General features: G+C 41.6%; 1 protein-coding gene across 2 annotated transcripts in view; it reads right to left on the reverse strand.

Annotated features, from left to right (window-relative positions):
- Positions 1-12634, reverse strand: part of GRHL1 (grainyhead like transcription factor 1) — a 35307-nt gene that overhangs the window by 13319 nt on the left and 9354 nt on the right. For both annotated transcript variants that reach the window (XM_018560010.1, XM_018560009.1), the window contains exons 2-8: positions 12081-12267; positions 11425-11495; positions 10261-10639; positions 9306-9382; positions 8272-8428; positions 7522-7633; positions 5692-5786 (exon numbers count right to left, since the gene is read on the reverse strand). In XM_018560010.1, coding sequence (XP_018415512.1) covers positions 5692-5786; positions 7522-7633; positions 8272-8428; positions 9306-9382; positions 10261-10639; positions 11425-11495; positions 12081-12267 — 1078 coding nt within the window. The remainder of the gene's footprint in view (positions 1-5691; positions 5787-7521; positions 7634-8271; positions 8429-9305; positions 9383-10260; positions 10640-11424; positions 11496-12080; positions 12268-12634) is intronic.

Below are 12634 nucleotides of genomic sequence, written 5' to 3' on the forward strand. Positions count from 1 at the left end.
TGGTTAGTGAAGTCATCGGTAAGTGACGTTACTGGGTAACAAGCCATTGGACGACTCGCAGGCCCAACCCCAAGAAACAATCCTCAAAGCATCTTCAGCTTGTTTAGCAAGATTCCTCCTTGGAAAGGCAACAAAAGCAAAATGCAAAGCAAAAGCGTAATAACCCGGTTAAGCCTCATTCCTCCTGCATGGTGAAATAAACACAACTTGGTTGTACGCGTTTCAATACAGACCTAAAAATAATGCAATAAAATATATACAGTGGAGCACACACACACACACCAAATATACATGTGCCATTCATAAATGTCTGTGTTTCTTAAACCATTAAAAGGGTATCTATGTTCAACAGTAAAATAAAGCTTCATTTCTATATTGAATTTCCATAAGTTCTACCACACTTCTAATAACTATTTCCATCTAGAAGTTTGTAAACTTGCTTATTGAAGATGCCCATAGGATGTAACCTCTCAATGCAGTGACACAATCTCACTCAACTTCCTTATGTCACAACTCACACAGAGCCTGCCTTCTGAACTACAATTCAATGTCTGACAATGTAACATTATCATTGCTTGCTGGAAGCAATGCATTATGGGATATGCAGTCTTGAGAAATGGAGATTGCATCACATCAAGCAGCAGGGAAATAGATGCAAAGCACACTGGGAATCCAGGAAGTTGATGGACAGACGGAAGACAGCACTCACTACATAGTAGGGATTTTATTAAGTAAGCTTTGATTACAACTCTGGTATGTATTCCTATTACAATGCCGATGTTATAACAGGATAGGATATGCTGGGACTTTACAACTCCTTTAGATGTTTTTTTTATTTTTATAATGCATGCAGTTTAAGTACCCGGCACACAGAGAGAAGCAGCACAAGGAGCCAGTCAGTGCTGCAGTGTACATGGGATGAGAAGGAGAGAGCAGAGTGACAGAGATAAGTCAAAATGATGTCATCAACACAAGCCAAAAAGCCTGTCGACAGAAACCCCCAGGCGCAAAAATGCAGAGAAGACACACAAGACATCACAACTATTTTCAGTTTCTAGGGGTGATCTGTGCCTGATTTTGGAGTATGCAGGGTTTATATAAAAAAAACAACAACAAATCTTTGGCCTCTAAGGGCAATGGGCAATATTTAAACAAGACACGATATTCTAATTATTCGAGTTTCACCTGTATAATGCAATTTGACGTGCTTATTTTGTGCACACATATATACAAATAACATATATAATACAAAATCTATCTCACTAGAGGGTGCGAGCGAGGGCAAGAAGCTATATGGGGTTTTTTTTTTGTATTCTATACAATATTAAGTGTATTTTTTATGACTAGGAATCCCCGAGGCCGGTGCACCGCGTTCCTTGCCTCCTCTATATGATTCCATCACCATCAATGACATTCCGCCTTTCCCATTTCACAATATAATCTACAGAACTACTATGAAGAAAAAAAAACCCACAGGCAACGCCTTATTATAAGGAAGGGTGTTTCATTGATGTGGGATCCCTTTAAATGACACGCCTTGATGTTCACAGTCACAGGTACCAAGCCAATTAGTGATTAAGAATGAACACACAGTGATACACGAGTACATAAAACGCTGCAATTAACCCTTTCACAGCTGACCGAGCCAAAAGTGGGTCACTGAAATTTATGGACAGGTTCCATATACTTCCCCAATGACTTGTGGAAGAGTCACCTACATGACCAGAGCTCATCCCTACTCATTATCCCCGTCCTTGTACTGGAATGTAAATGACATGTACAGCTGAAGTGATAGTGTCATCACTAAGAAAATTATACAGGTCACCAAATGTGCAAAGGAAGGCATGGTGGACGTGGCCTAAAAATTCCAGCATATAAGCTGTTCTGATGCACGAGATACCAGTGAGGTCACCGGTACCTTGTCAGAGACATCCGGCAGAGTGTCAATGATAGGGATTCAGAAAAGAACATGGAATGCAGAGGAACATCCCACAACTCTAGGCAAATGGCTAAATACACAGATAAGACGCACATACAGGAGCCCTTTCACCTGCCAGATTTGGATTTCTGTGTAGCCTGTCCCGAGACCTACACAGCTCTGGCGCGTACCACCTGCCCCCTGGCAGGGCAGTAGACCTGGTTTTTCTCTGCTGCCGTTAAGTACCCCAGGTCCAGTCTGCTCTCACCCACAACCTGTGACCGGACAGTGAAAGAAGAAGAAGCACAGCAGAGGGATGAGCCAATTTCTCAGATAGGAGTATGCAAGGAGGAAAGCAGCAAGAGCAGAATTTATAAAGTCCAGATTAGATTTTATACAGATTCTTAGATCATAAACAGCCGACTTGTTTCGGGGTTCTAAGGGTCCCCCTTCATCAGGGCTTGGTACTGATGAATGAAGTGTGTACCGGAGCAATCCTGAGAGGTAAGGAGTACAAATTGCTCCAGATGTCAGTTCAGCAACCAAAGGCCCATGGTGATAGGTTCAAGTGCATGTTTCGGACATGTACATAAATCTGCTGCACGTAGTGACAGTCGTAGCGCACACATCTATGATACACTTCATGAAACTCCAGGGAACATTCTTAGGATTACAGAAAAGAATGGCTGCTAAAAACCATACAGGATTTATATAGAGCCAGCGGTTTCAGCTTTGCAAAATAAAAAAGGGAGACAAGTGGGGTTAGGAGGGCCCTAATCTACTGGAGCCAATCAGAAATCTGCTTTAGCCTAAGCTGGCATACCAAAAACATCATGTAGAACAGGGGTAGGCAACCTCAGCACTCCAGGTGAAACTACAATATCCATCTTGCTACTGCGAGTCATCCCTGTGGCTGTCAGAGTCTTGCAATGCCTCGTGGGAGTTGTAGTTCCACAACAGCTGAAATGCCGAAGTTGCCCACCCCTGACCTAGAATCTGACTGGTAGCCCAGTCCCTCCGGCCTAGTTTTGTCTAAAAGCCTGAGGCTTTCTGTCAATGCACAGGTTAAAGCATTCCGCGTTCATCATACGCGTCTTTTCCTTTACCCTCATCCTTGTATTTGGCGATTGGATTACAAACAACCTTCAGGAATCCCTGCAGCGTTTGTTTATGAACGCTCCCAGGCGCTCACTTCATAAAAGCGGCCCATTGGCCCCTTTACAGCGGTGCAGCTTCAACAACCCACCACCAGAGGAGGAGCAGAAAGGCTGAGCGGCTTTGTGTAGGAGCCTAAACCCTTCAGCTGCCATTATATGGCCCACGGTCACGAGCAGATTTGCCCCATTGCCATCCCATAGAAGCAGACTCCCCACAGTTCCCTTTACCCCATCTGTACATAACTAGTTTGGGAGAATATATACTATTATACCACAAACAAACCATTTCCATATAAAAGAAGGAGAAAAAACAAACAACCAACCGCTGTTCAGCGAAACTTTCAATCAGATGGACGTGTTTACATACAAGCAGCGTGCACAGCCTCTTGTCACGACAAGTCCCTGGTTTACTGGGAAGGATTAGGTTATTTATTAGAAGATTGGGGGAGAGCATTACGATAAAGAAGAACACAGTCCAAGATCAAAAACCTTCCACTCCTAAGGCAAGGTGGCTGTGCGTTTATGGAGGACTAAAAGTTTACAGCATCAGTCCACCTTCTGAGGACATTTTGCAGATTATTGTAGCACGGCACAAGTTAGAGCAGAACTTCTCATAGACCGTTTAAAAAAAATTTTTTAAGAAAAAAGTGCATTTATTATCATCATTTTTATTTTTTTTGCATAAGAGCCATTAAAGCATTGCATCTACCATCAGTAGATCACATGTGCAATGCTCTGGCTCCTGCAGACTGTTGTACTGTGATCACATCAGATGTGATCACTGTACAATTGTCAATGCTAAAGCCTGATGAAGGGACCCTGCGCGGTCCCGAAAGCGCTTGCGTTTGGTCATATGACAAAAAACTTCAATAAATGAAGCTTTTGCTATCTTAATAGGACTGGTGTGCTGGTGACTTTTCTACAATTTCTACAATTTTGTCCCCATGCTTGAATCCCATTGAAACTGCAAGTCCCTCTGCCACAGTAGCGGATGCTGGAAGGGGGGATTGCGATCTGACCCATGTTTCATGTTATATCCCAAGTATGGTTGTACCATGAAACATGGGCAGCAAGGTAAACTTTAAATTAGGGATGCACAGATACCGGTTTTTCAGTATCGAATGCAAGTACTGATTTATTTATATTTTTGAGTACTCACCGATACCCGAAGTCCTATTAAGGAAGCCAGATGGCATGTAATGACTTGCTTCCTGATTAGCCGGGAAGCCGTCTCCATGCTCCCTCGTCACCTGGTGATAAGGAGCATGGAGATGGCTTCCTGGTGATGAGGGAGCATGAAGACGACTTCCCGGCCAAATCAGGAAGCTGGGCGGCATGTAAGGACTCGCCACCCAGCTTCCTGATACCGGAAGTTCCAGTATTGGGATAAGTATCAAGAGCATTTGGGCGAGTACTCGCCCAAATACTTGGTATCGGTGCATCCCTACTTTAAAAATAGATTTCTAAATACTCACTGTTTAAGATAAAATGTATTACAGCCCAGCCTCTTCTCCCCTAGACTCCGGCGGTCTAAGGACCCATGGCGTCATTACATCACATCTACTGCAGGCCCATCAAGTTGAATTAGACGTGTGGGCACAGAGGGACATTCCACATCCAGAGTGGAGAGGTGGGGAGAGGTAAGTATTGACCGAGGATCAGGTGATGCTTTGACTCCCCTCAACAAAAGGAGCACTTTACCCTTGCAGTGCGGGGGTAGCCCCACAGCAAAGGTAATTTTTTAAATGTGGCCATACATACACATTAACTGGCTAGAGAATTTGTAAATCTGTTGAGCATGTCTTGCTGGTCAAGAAACACTTGTTCAGTTTAAAGCTTCCCATTCCCTCTACCTCCAGCCTGTTCAGTACAATTAAATCAGCATTGTCACCTCCATCCAATGAGTAGAGAGATGACTCGGGCAGCTGTAATCCTCAACGAGGAAATTAAAAATGATATTCTTGGCTATTTAGTATGGCCTGGGCATGTTAAAAAAAAAAAAAAAAAACAAAATCACAAGCAACTCAGAGAAGTCATGATTTGCATTTTTTGGGTCAGTGGTTTAAAAAAGTCCTTCAACTTGAGGGTTAGAAGTACAGCCATGCAAGTAGTATCTTAAATAAGGAGATATCAGCAATGGTAGCCGCCATGTTTTTCTCATGACAGGTTTCCTTTAGTCTATTTACAACTAATAGCAAATAAATACCCCATGACCCAGCCAGAGGTGCCCCCATGGGTAAACTACCAGGGTTAGGCAGCCTTGGCACTCTGCTGTGCCAAGTGAGGAAACTGCAAATCCCATGAGGCATTGCAAAACTGACAGGCAGATGCATGATGAGATGCAGTGTCACCACAGCTGGAAGGCCAAGGTTGCCCCTACCCCTCCTTTATTCTATAGTCTGCAAGTAAAAAAAAAAAAAAAAGAAGTAAATGGCATTGTGAATGCAAATGAGAATGTATAGCAAAAAATTTAAGTAGCTACAGCAATAAATCAGGTCACATATTGATGGTGGAGTGCACAGCAGTAATTACAGCTTAGGACGGTCATAAATACAAACACACCCAGTTTAATAAGGAGACCGGGGAAAAGGAAACACATGACGAGTCTGCACATACCTTGCCTTCATCATTGAGGTCCCAGGTGAAGGAAATGGCGTTATAGGCGATCTCTTCAATGTTGCTGATGGTGTTGAAGCTCTCTTTGTAGTCGGCTGTAAAACAATCGCAGAAGTTCGGTCACATGCGGAAATTTTGACAACTGCATAGTGATTGATCCGGCATCAGGGAAAGGGTGCATATGGCAGGTATCAGACGGAGAAACTGAAAAGGTTTTATAAAGCTTCAAAAAGGATCAGATGAGCTAGGGATGGACCATCACTGCTTTGTTTGCAAGATCTACATCCTGAGTTTTGGTTATTGCTTCCCTACACCATGGAGTCTCACTTCTTTGGCTGTACTTTCCATAAATGTCAAGTGAGAAATGCAACATGAAGAGTAAAGGCTACCACCCATGGACTGAAAAGAGAACTCAAGTACAGAGATCTCGCCACCAGCTTCCAAAAGATATACGGACAATACAGTTTTCACCTATTGGTGAACTCAGTTCTGGATAAACTGGCATATTGAAGAAGAACTTTAGGAACAAAAAAAACCTCCTTGCAGTCAGGTTAACAGCTAATTTTGTGTAGGCTCATAGAAAGCTGTATTACTCACCTGATCCTCGGTCCCTCGGCAGTCAGTTCTTACCTCTCTCCCCCCTCTGCTCCGGCTAGATGTCCTTCGGCATCCTCACATCTAATGCAAGTCAATGGACCTGCATCAGATGTAGTCCCCCCAGGCTGCTAAGCCGATCCCTGCAGCCTCTTCTTCGCTGGGCTCTGGTGGTCTAAGCCCCAGTGACGGTCCTTACACCACCAGAGCCCAGGGGAGAAGAGCCTGGTGGGACTGAGGATCAGGTGAGTATATTGGCTTTATTCCAGCACCCAGGGGGTAGCTCCACTCCAAGGGTAAGTTTTTTAAAGTCCGTCCTTCTTTAAATAATAAAAATAGAGACATGCCATCATGTGCGTTTCCTGTTGTACTGTGACCCAAGGTATAAATACAGAGGGTGCGGCTTTTCTGGGGCCCAAACTAGACCGCCAGATGCGCGCTATAAAACAAAAATGGGATCCGCTATTCCACAACACCATATAAAACACAAAAATGGTTCACACAATGTAACGAACATGTATCTTTTAGACCATCACATCAGGACTTCACCTGAATGGGAGGGAAACACTATTTTCTAGGGTTGAAACATTTTATATTGAAAATAATAGAACTGGAACATATATTTTGATAAAAGTATAAAGTCTATGAGATATATTGCAGTTGTGACATATACGGAGTTATATAGAAAGAAATAATGAATAACAACTACATATGTATTAACGCAGTATTGAATATTGGTTAACTTTCGCCAAGCTGGGAAACACATTTTTAGTTGTCTTTGAGAGAGTGTGTGTGTGTGTGTGTGTGTGTGTGTGTGTGTGTGTGTGTGTGTGTGTGTGTGTGTGAGATATTTGTGCATCAAATCATTAAAGTTTGGGTACTTTTGTGAATATACTCAGAATTAGGCCTCATTCACACAAGGCGTGTTGCCCTGCACCTGTTTTGTGATGCCCCCAGAGCTGCGGGAAGAAACGTGTGGGCAGCTCATTTAACGCTTTGGAAGGGGTGGGCAATTCTGGCCCTCTAGCTGTTGTGGACGTTCCATGAGGCATTGCAAGACTGACAGCTACAGCCATGACTCCCAGAGGCATGTTGGAAATTGTACAGCTGGAGGGCCAGGGGTACCCTCCCATGTGAATGACGCCTTGAAGAATTTTTTTCAGGTACGTCTCCTATTAGAGGCAACAATTATAATTTTTGTAGAATTCTCTATGATTTTGCCCATTAAAAGCTTACCGATATCGATACATCTCTGCTTGGCAGTGTGCTGCCTAGAATGCCAGTATTTCCAGTGACGAAGCTGGTCCTCTCTACTTTTGTCGTCAGCAAACACAACCATGATCACACTCTGGAAGAGACAGCAAAGAGCAAAATAAAAAAAAGGAACATCCAAAAATTATTTTCTATGCAAAGTATCGGTGGCTGGGCAACTGGTATTGGAGGAAAACAAAGCTGTATCTTGTTATAGGGCCCTCGGGGAAATATGGCGTAAGGCCAAAATGTACAATTTGTGATTCCATACAGATTTTATTGTTCCTCATGTGGACAATCTGGACACTTGTGTGCAAGCTAAGCAGCACAAATGAACAGGATGGGGGTGGCATAGCAATACTCTTTGTAGCTCAAAAAGAAAAAAAAAAGAAAAGTTCCTTGAAAAGACAACTCTTCCATATCAGCAGATCTTTTTTTGTGTTCTATTATGTTGCTTTGAGAAACAGGTACAAGTGTGTACAAGATTAGAACGCCATGATGCAATTCACAGAATGTTTTTTTTTGCCATAATGTTTTATTGGGAAATCGATACTGGCAATTACAAAACATTATGTAGGTCAGAAGCCCTGTGACATGTACACAGGAAGTGGCTGTCAAATAATTGCACCTGTTTTACTGTCAAATAATTGCACCTGTTTTAGAGACAAAATTTGCCCGAAGGAAGAACATTTAAAGTCAAGGAACTTTACCGTCTTGTCAATAAAAAGGACTTACCCGGACTTTGCTGATTGGATGGTGTATCCCTTTATTGCTGCCAGTCTCCTTCAGTGTGATTGGGTAGAATTGTCCCTTATTCAGGTAAGTCATTGTGCTGTCTCCAGGCTTTGGTCGCAAAGACTTTGAGGCTTCAAGTGTATATTCAAAGTTATTCCTATATATTAATACAAAACAGATTACATGGATGTAAGAAAACTAAAAGACAGATGTACACGTTAAAACGCATCAAAAACCCAAAAACAAATTTAATATATTGCAGATTATCAGTCCTTAGATTTGGTGGCTGCATTCGTCTTCTTTTTATAGGCCAATTCTCTTCAGTTTAACTTGGTGATCCTGTGATTGACACTTCCTGTCTTTGGGTGGCTACGCTTACTCTATGGAGGGAGCCATGTTTGCCACCAAGGCTGGACTTTAAAACACGTCTGCCTTGTTCATCTCCATTACATGCGGGATAGGGAGATGAGTAGATTAAAAGAAGTTATTTAGAACATTGTTTTATGCTTTCAGGCCAGCTCACAGGAAGGGACAAGAACACAGCATTTTGGTAAGATCTACAGGTATTTTCTGTACTTGTTGATTGTTCTTGGCTTGAAGAATGAAAATGAATGCAGCCATCGCATCTAAAAAAGGGACTAGTAAGCTGTAATATATACAATTTGATTTGTGTTTAGTTCGCCTCTAACCAACATAATTCTAACCACAATTCCTCCACTCTATACAATGCCAATAGCCCAATGCCAACAGTTTTTACCTGAAACAGGAGCTGCAATGGCAGAGTACACCCAGCTGTCCCTAAGGGAGAATTCTGGTACTTCTGCTAGTTAAAATACAATGGTGATGTATCATCATGGGCTCCATTTGACCCAATTGTCAGACTGAAAACCCAGCTGCTGCTTAACAGAGGGTTTTAGGAATAGGGACACCTCTCAACTACTACACCGTGTGGTTCAAATCCCTTCAATGGATGTAATGTACTGCAGTTAAAAAAAAAACCCTTCCATTAATAAAAGTAAAAGTTTTCAAATTACCCAGCGACAGGATCGAAAGCGTATTCATCAGAACTGACGCTACTCATCCGTAGGTTGAGGTCCGGTGGAAAGAAAACCTGAAAACAAACATTTGATTTAACAATGAACAAAAGGATACATAATAAGCAAAGGGCAGTGTTCAGGAATGAAGCTGTGCTAATGTCGCCACTCTTAGCAGGGAGAAAAAAAAAAAAAAAAGATTCTAAACTAGTCTACAGACAGGGGATGGTCATCACCATATTCAGCAGATCCCATCTATGGAAACCATAAGACTATTTCACACCCCTGGCTAACTGATTCTGGGGATTGGGGGGCAAGGACTGAATAGATGGACAGACTAAATATTCACGTTTACAGAACAATCATTTTGAAGAAAAATCTTTGGTGGAGGCAGATTGTTCCTGCATGTCCATAAACTTTCTCTACAGCAGATGCTTGCATGTCAGCTTGTACTGCGGTCTCAAAATAAAATGGCAAATCCTCAGGCATACTTAAAATGTAGCCAAAGTGTAGGGTGGCGGTTTGAATATAGTGGGTGATATGCAGGGCGTTATCTGCCCCCAACTCGATCATCATAAATATTACTATTTATTGATTTATATTCGGAGCACAGGTCCAAATATTTATATACAAAACAAATACGGCCTAGGAAATCAGAGCACCTAATGAATGCCTTTGACACAAAACAGTCAAAAGAACAATTTGCATTAGCCAAAATATCAACCAAGTCAGCAGTTCTGTTCTGACCAGTTGCCATTATTAACTGTACACCATAAGCCTGAAAATTGTATTCAGAGAATTGCGCTGCATGTTAGTTTGTCTGCAAAAGCATACACTGGACCATAAATGTATTTTAAAGCACACTCTGTAGACAGAGCTGCATTCCAAAAAGCAGAAATGTCCCCGATTGCAATAGCCCGAAATCGTAGCAATAAAATATAATGAGATAATTAACCTCTTCTTTGAAAGTCTCTGAGAAGGTAGTGTCGGGGGTTCGCCTCTGAGAGCTGGGTGGTTGGCTGCTGGAGCTGTAGTGGTCAGGGGTAACATTGCGATCAAAGGACACAATGCGTTCCACGGTCTCAGCGTGGTAGACATTTGGTGGGATGCCCACAGTGAATCCATGGCTTTGGGATTCGGACTTGATGGCATGAGTTGGCATTGACGTAATGGAGACTGTAGCGGTGGTGTCTGGAGAGCTCAGATGTCCTCTTTTGTCTAGATGGTTGCCAATCGGGAGGACAATATTAAAAGGCACATTAGTCTTTAGAACCTGGACTCTGTTGTCTCCAGTACAAATTAAGGACTGTTCATTCACTTGTGCCAGGCTATTCCTTGAAAAGAAAGAAATAACAAAATTTAAAAACCCACAAGGAAGGTAGATGACAAAAAATAAAATCCAATATGACTGTGTTACCAGTTCTACTTCCAACATGCTGGTTAACATGATCATACCTTTTGGTTGCCTCACCCAAGTGTAGATAAGAACCACTGCCTGCCTTCCAACTAAAAGAATTATACAAATACTACATTTGTCATCATGAGACTTTATAATCCACTTTGTTAGTAAATTTATGATGTACAGATTAACATGAACACATTACACATTTTAATCTCACAAAAACCTTGTAAATAATATATCTTCCCATCTGCTACACAGCATTATTCTTTGCATGTCCATTTTGAAATTTCACAAATTCAGAAGCACTGTGAAATACTAAGGCAACAGAAGGTTTGGACTTCAATAGGTCATGCAAAAGGCAACGCTGTAGTCAAAACAGCCGTAATCCACAATAAGCAAACCTCCATTTTCAGAGTTTAGACTGTTGAAAGAATTAATAATAATAATAATAATTATTATTATAACTGGTCGCTATGGATTACAGCAATTTGCTCCAAGCCAGGCTGAAGGAACTTGAAAGATCAAGGATAACGACAGGATGTAGTAATTGGCTTGTGAACACACTGTAGGCTATAGATGTAGACTAGGCCAAACTATCACATTAGCTTGCTGCCCACAAAGACCTCAAGGCTTTGGCTTTCTATATTGGGAATCTAATTGGGCGTTGAATAGATTTGTATATTACACACTTGAATTAGACACCTCCTCATAACTAACCTTTTATTGTGTTCTGACTCTGAATGATCATGGTCTTGTTTGTTGGCTGACATTCTTCTTTCTCTAGGAACCTTAAAAAACAAAATGCATTGATGTAGAGCTGTTAACAGGATGGTTGTGAATGAAAATTCTAAAATATATTTATTTATTGCCTAAAGAGAAAGAAACCTCAGCCTTCACCCATGTTCCTCAAACTCAGTCTATGAATTCATAATGGCCTTCATGATGCAATAAAAGACTTTAATATCACTGCCTCAAACCTTAAAAAGGAGACCATTTCCTTAGAAGCTATTTGCCTAATATCTGTGAATATTGAATCAGGTCATACAGAGATGCCCCTGCTTTGTATAGTGGACAGGCTATATTGTCTTTTCAGTATAGCAAACACAAAAATTATTAATAAAATGGTTAGAAAACATCAGCATGGGCCAAGCATCCCAAGTGGGATTTACCTCTTTGGAGTTTGTATGGGTTACCCCAGGTGCTCTGCTTTCCTCTTCAAATCCAACATTATACTGAAGGGCAAATTGGCTCTACTGCATGCATTAGAACATTAGAATAAGAGCTCCTACAGGAGGACAGGTTCAATGTTCTCTATATAGTGATGCATATTACGTTGAGACTATACAAATATGGGAAATAAAAAAAATACAAACCTTGTAGTAGTCATAGAGGAGGCCAAGCGCTGCTGCACTGTCCTCATCTCCATTGATACTCATCATGGCCTTAGTGGCTGCTGTCAGGGGGTTTTCCAAAAAGGTCTTCCAAGCCTCGTCCTCGCTGGTGTACGATCGCCTCTGCTGATACAGGGGGTCATTCTGAAGCACCAACACAGGCCGCTTACTACAAGGAAAAAAAGGTTGGTGTCAGAATCAGAATAAAATTATATAGGGATTATATATATTATATTATTATAGGTTTACATTTAAAAATAAGTTGCAGAACCAAATTTTATTCCAAGTATGCGAAGCATTCCAGTAGTCTTAAAAAGAGCTAACAATTTGCAACGATTATAGTTCCTCCACAATACAAACTTTACCAAAATTGCATTTCAGATCATACTCTGATACTCCCAAATTGTCTACCCTGCAGAAACCAGCTTATAAAAATGTAGCAGCTTTTAATGGCTTCCTAGATATTGGGTCACAGACTTGACAGTTAATACAACCAAAGTCATTCGCAAGTGCTGCCATTTGCAAGCAAGGCCAAC

The sequence above is a fragment of the Nanorana parkeri genome, unplaced genomic scaffold (genome assembly GCF_000935625.1).
Source record: "Nanorana parkeri isolate BGI_ZX_2015 unplaced genomic scaffold, ASM93562v1 scaffold425, whole genome shotgun sequence".
NCBI lineage: Eukaryota > Metazoa > Chordata > Amphibia > Anura > Dicroglossidae > Nanorana > Nanorana parkeri.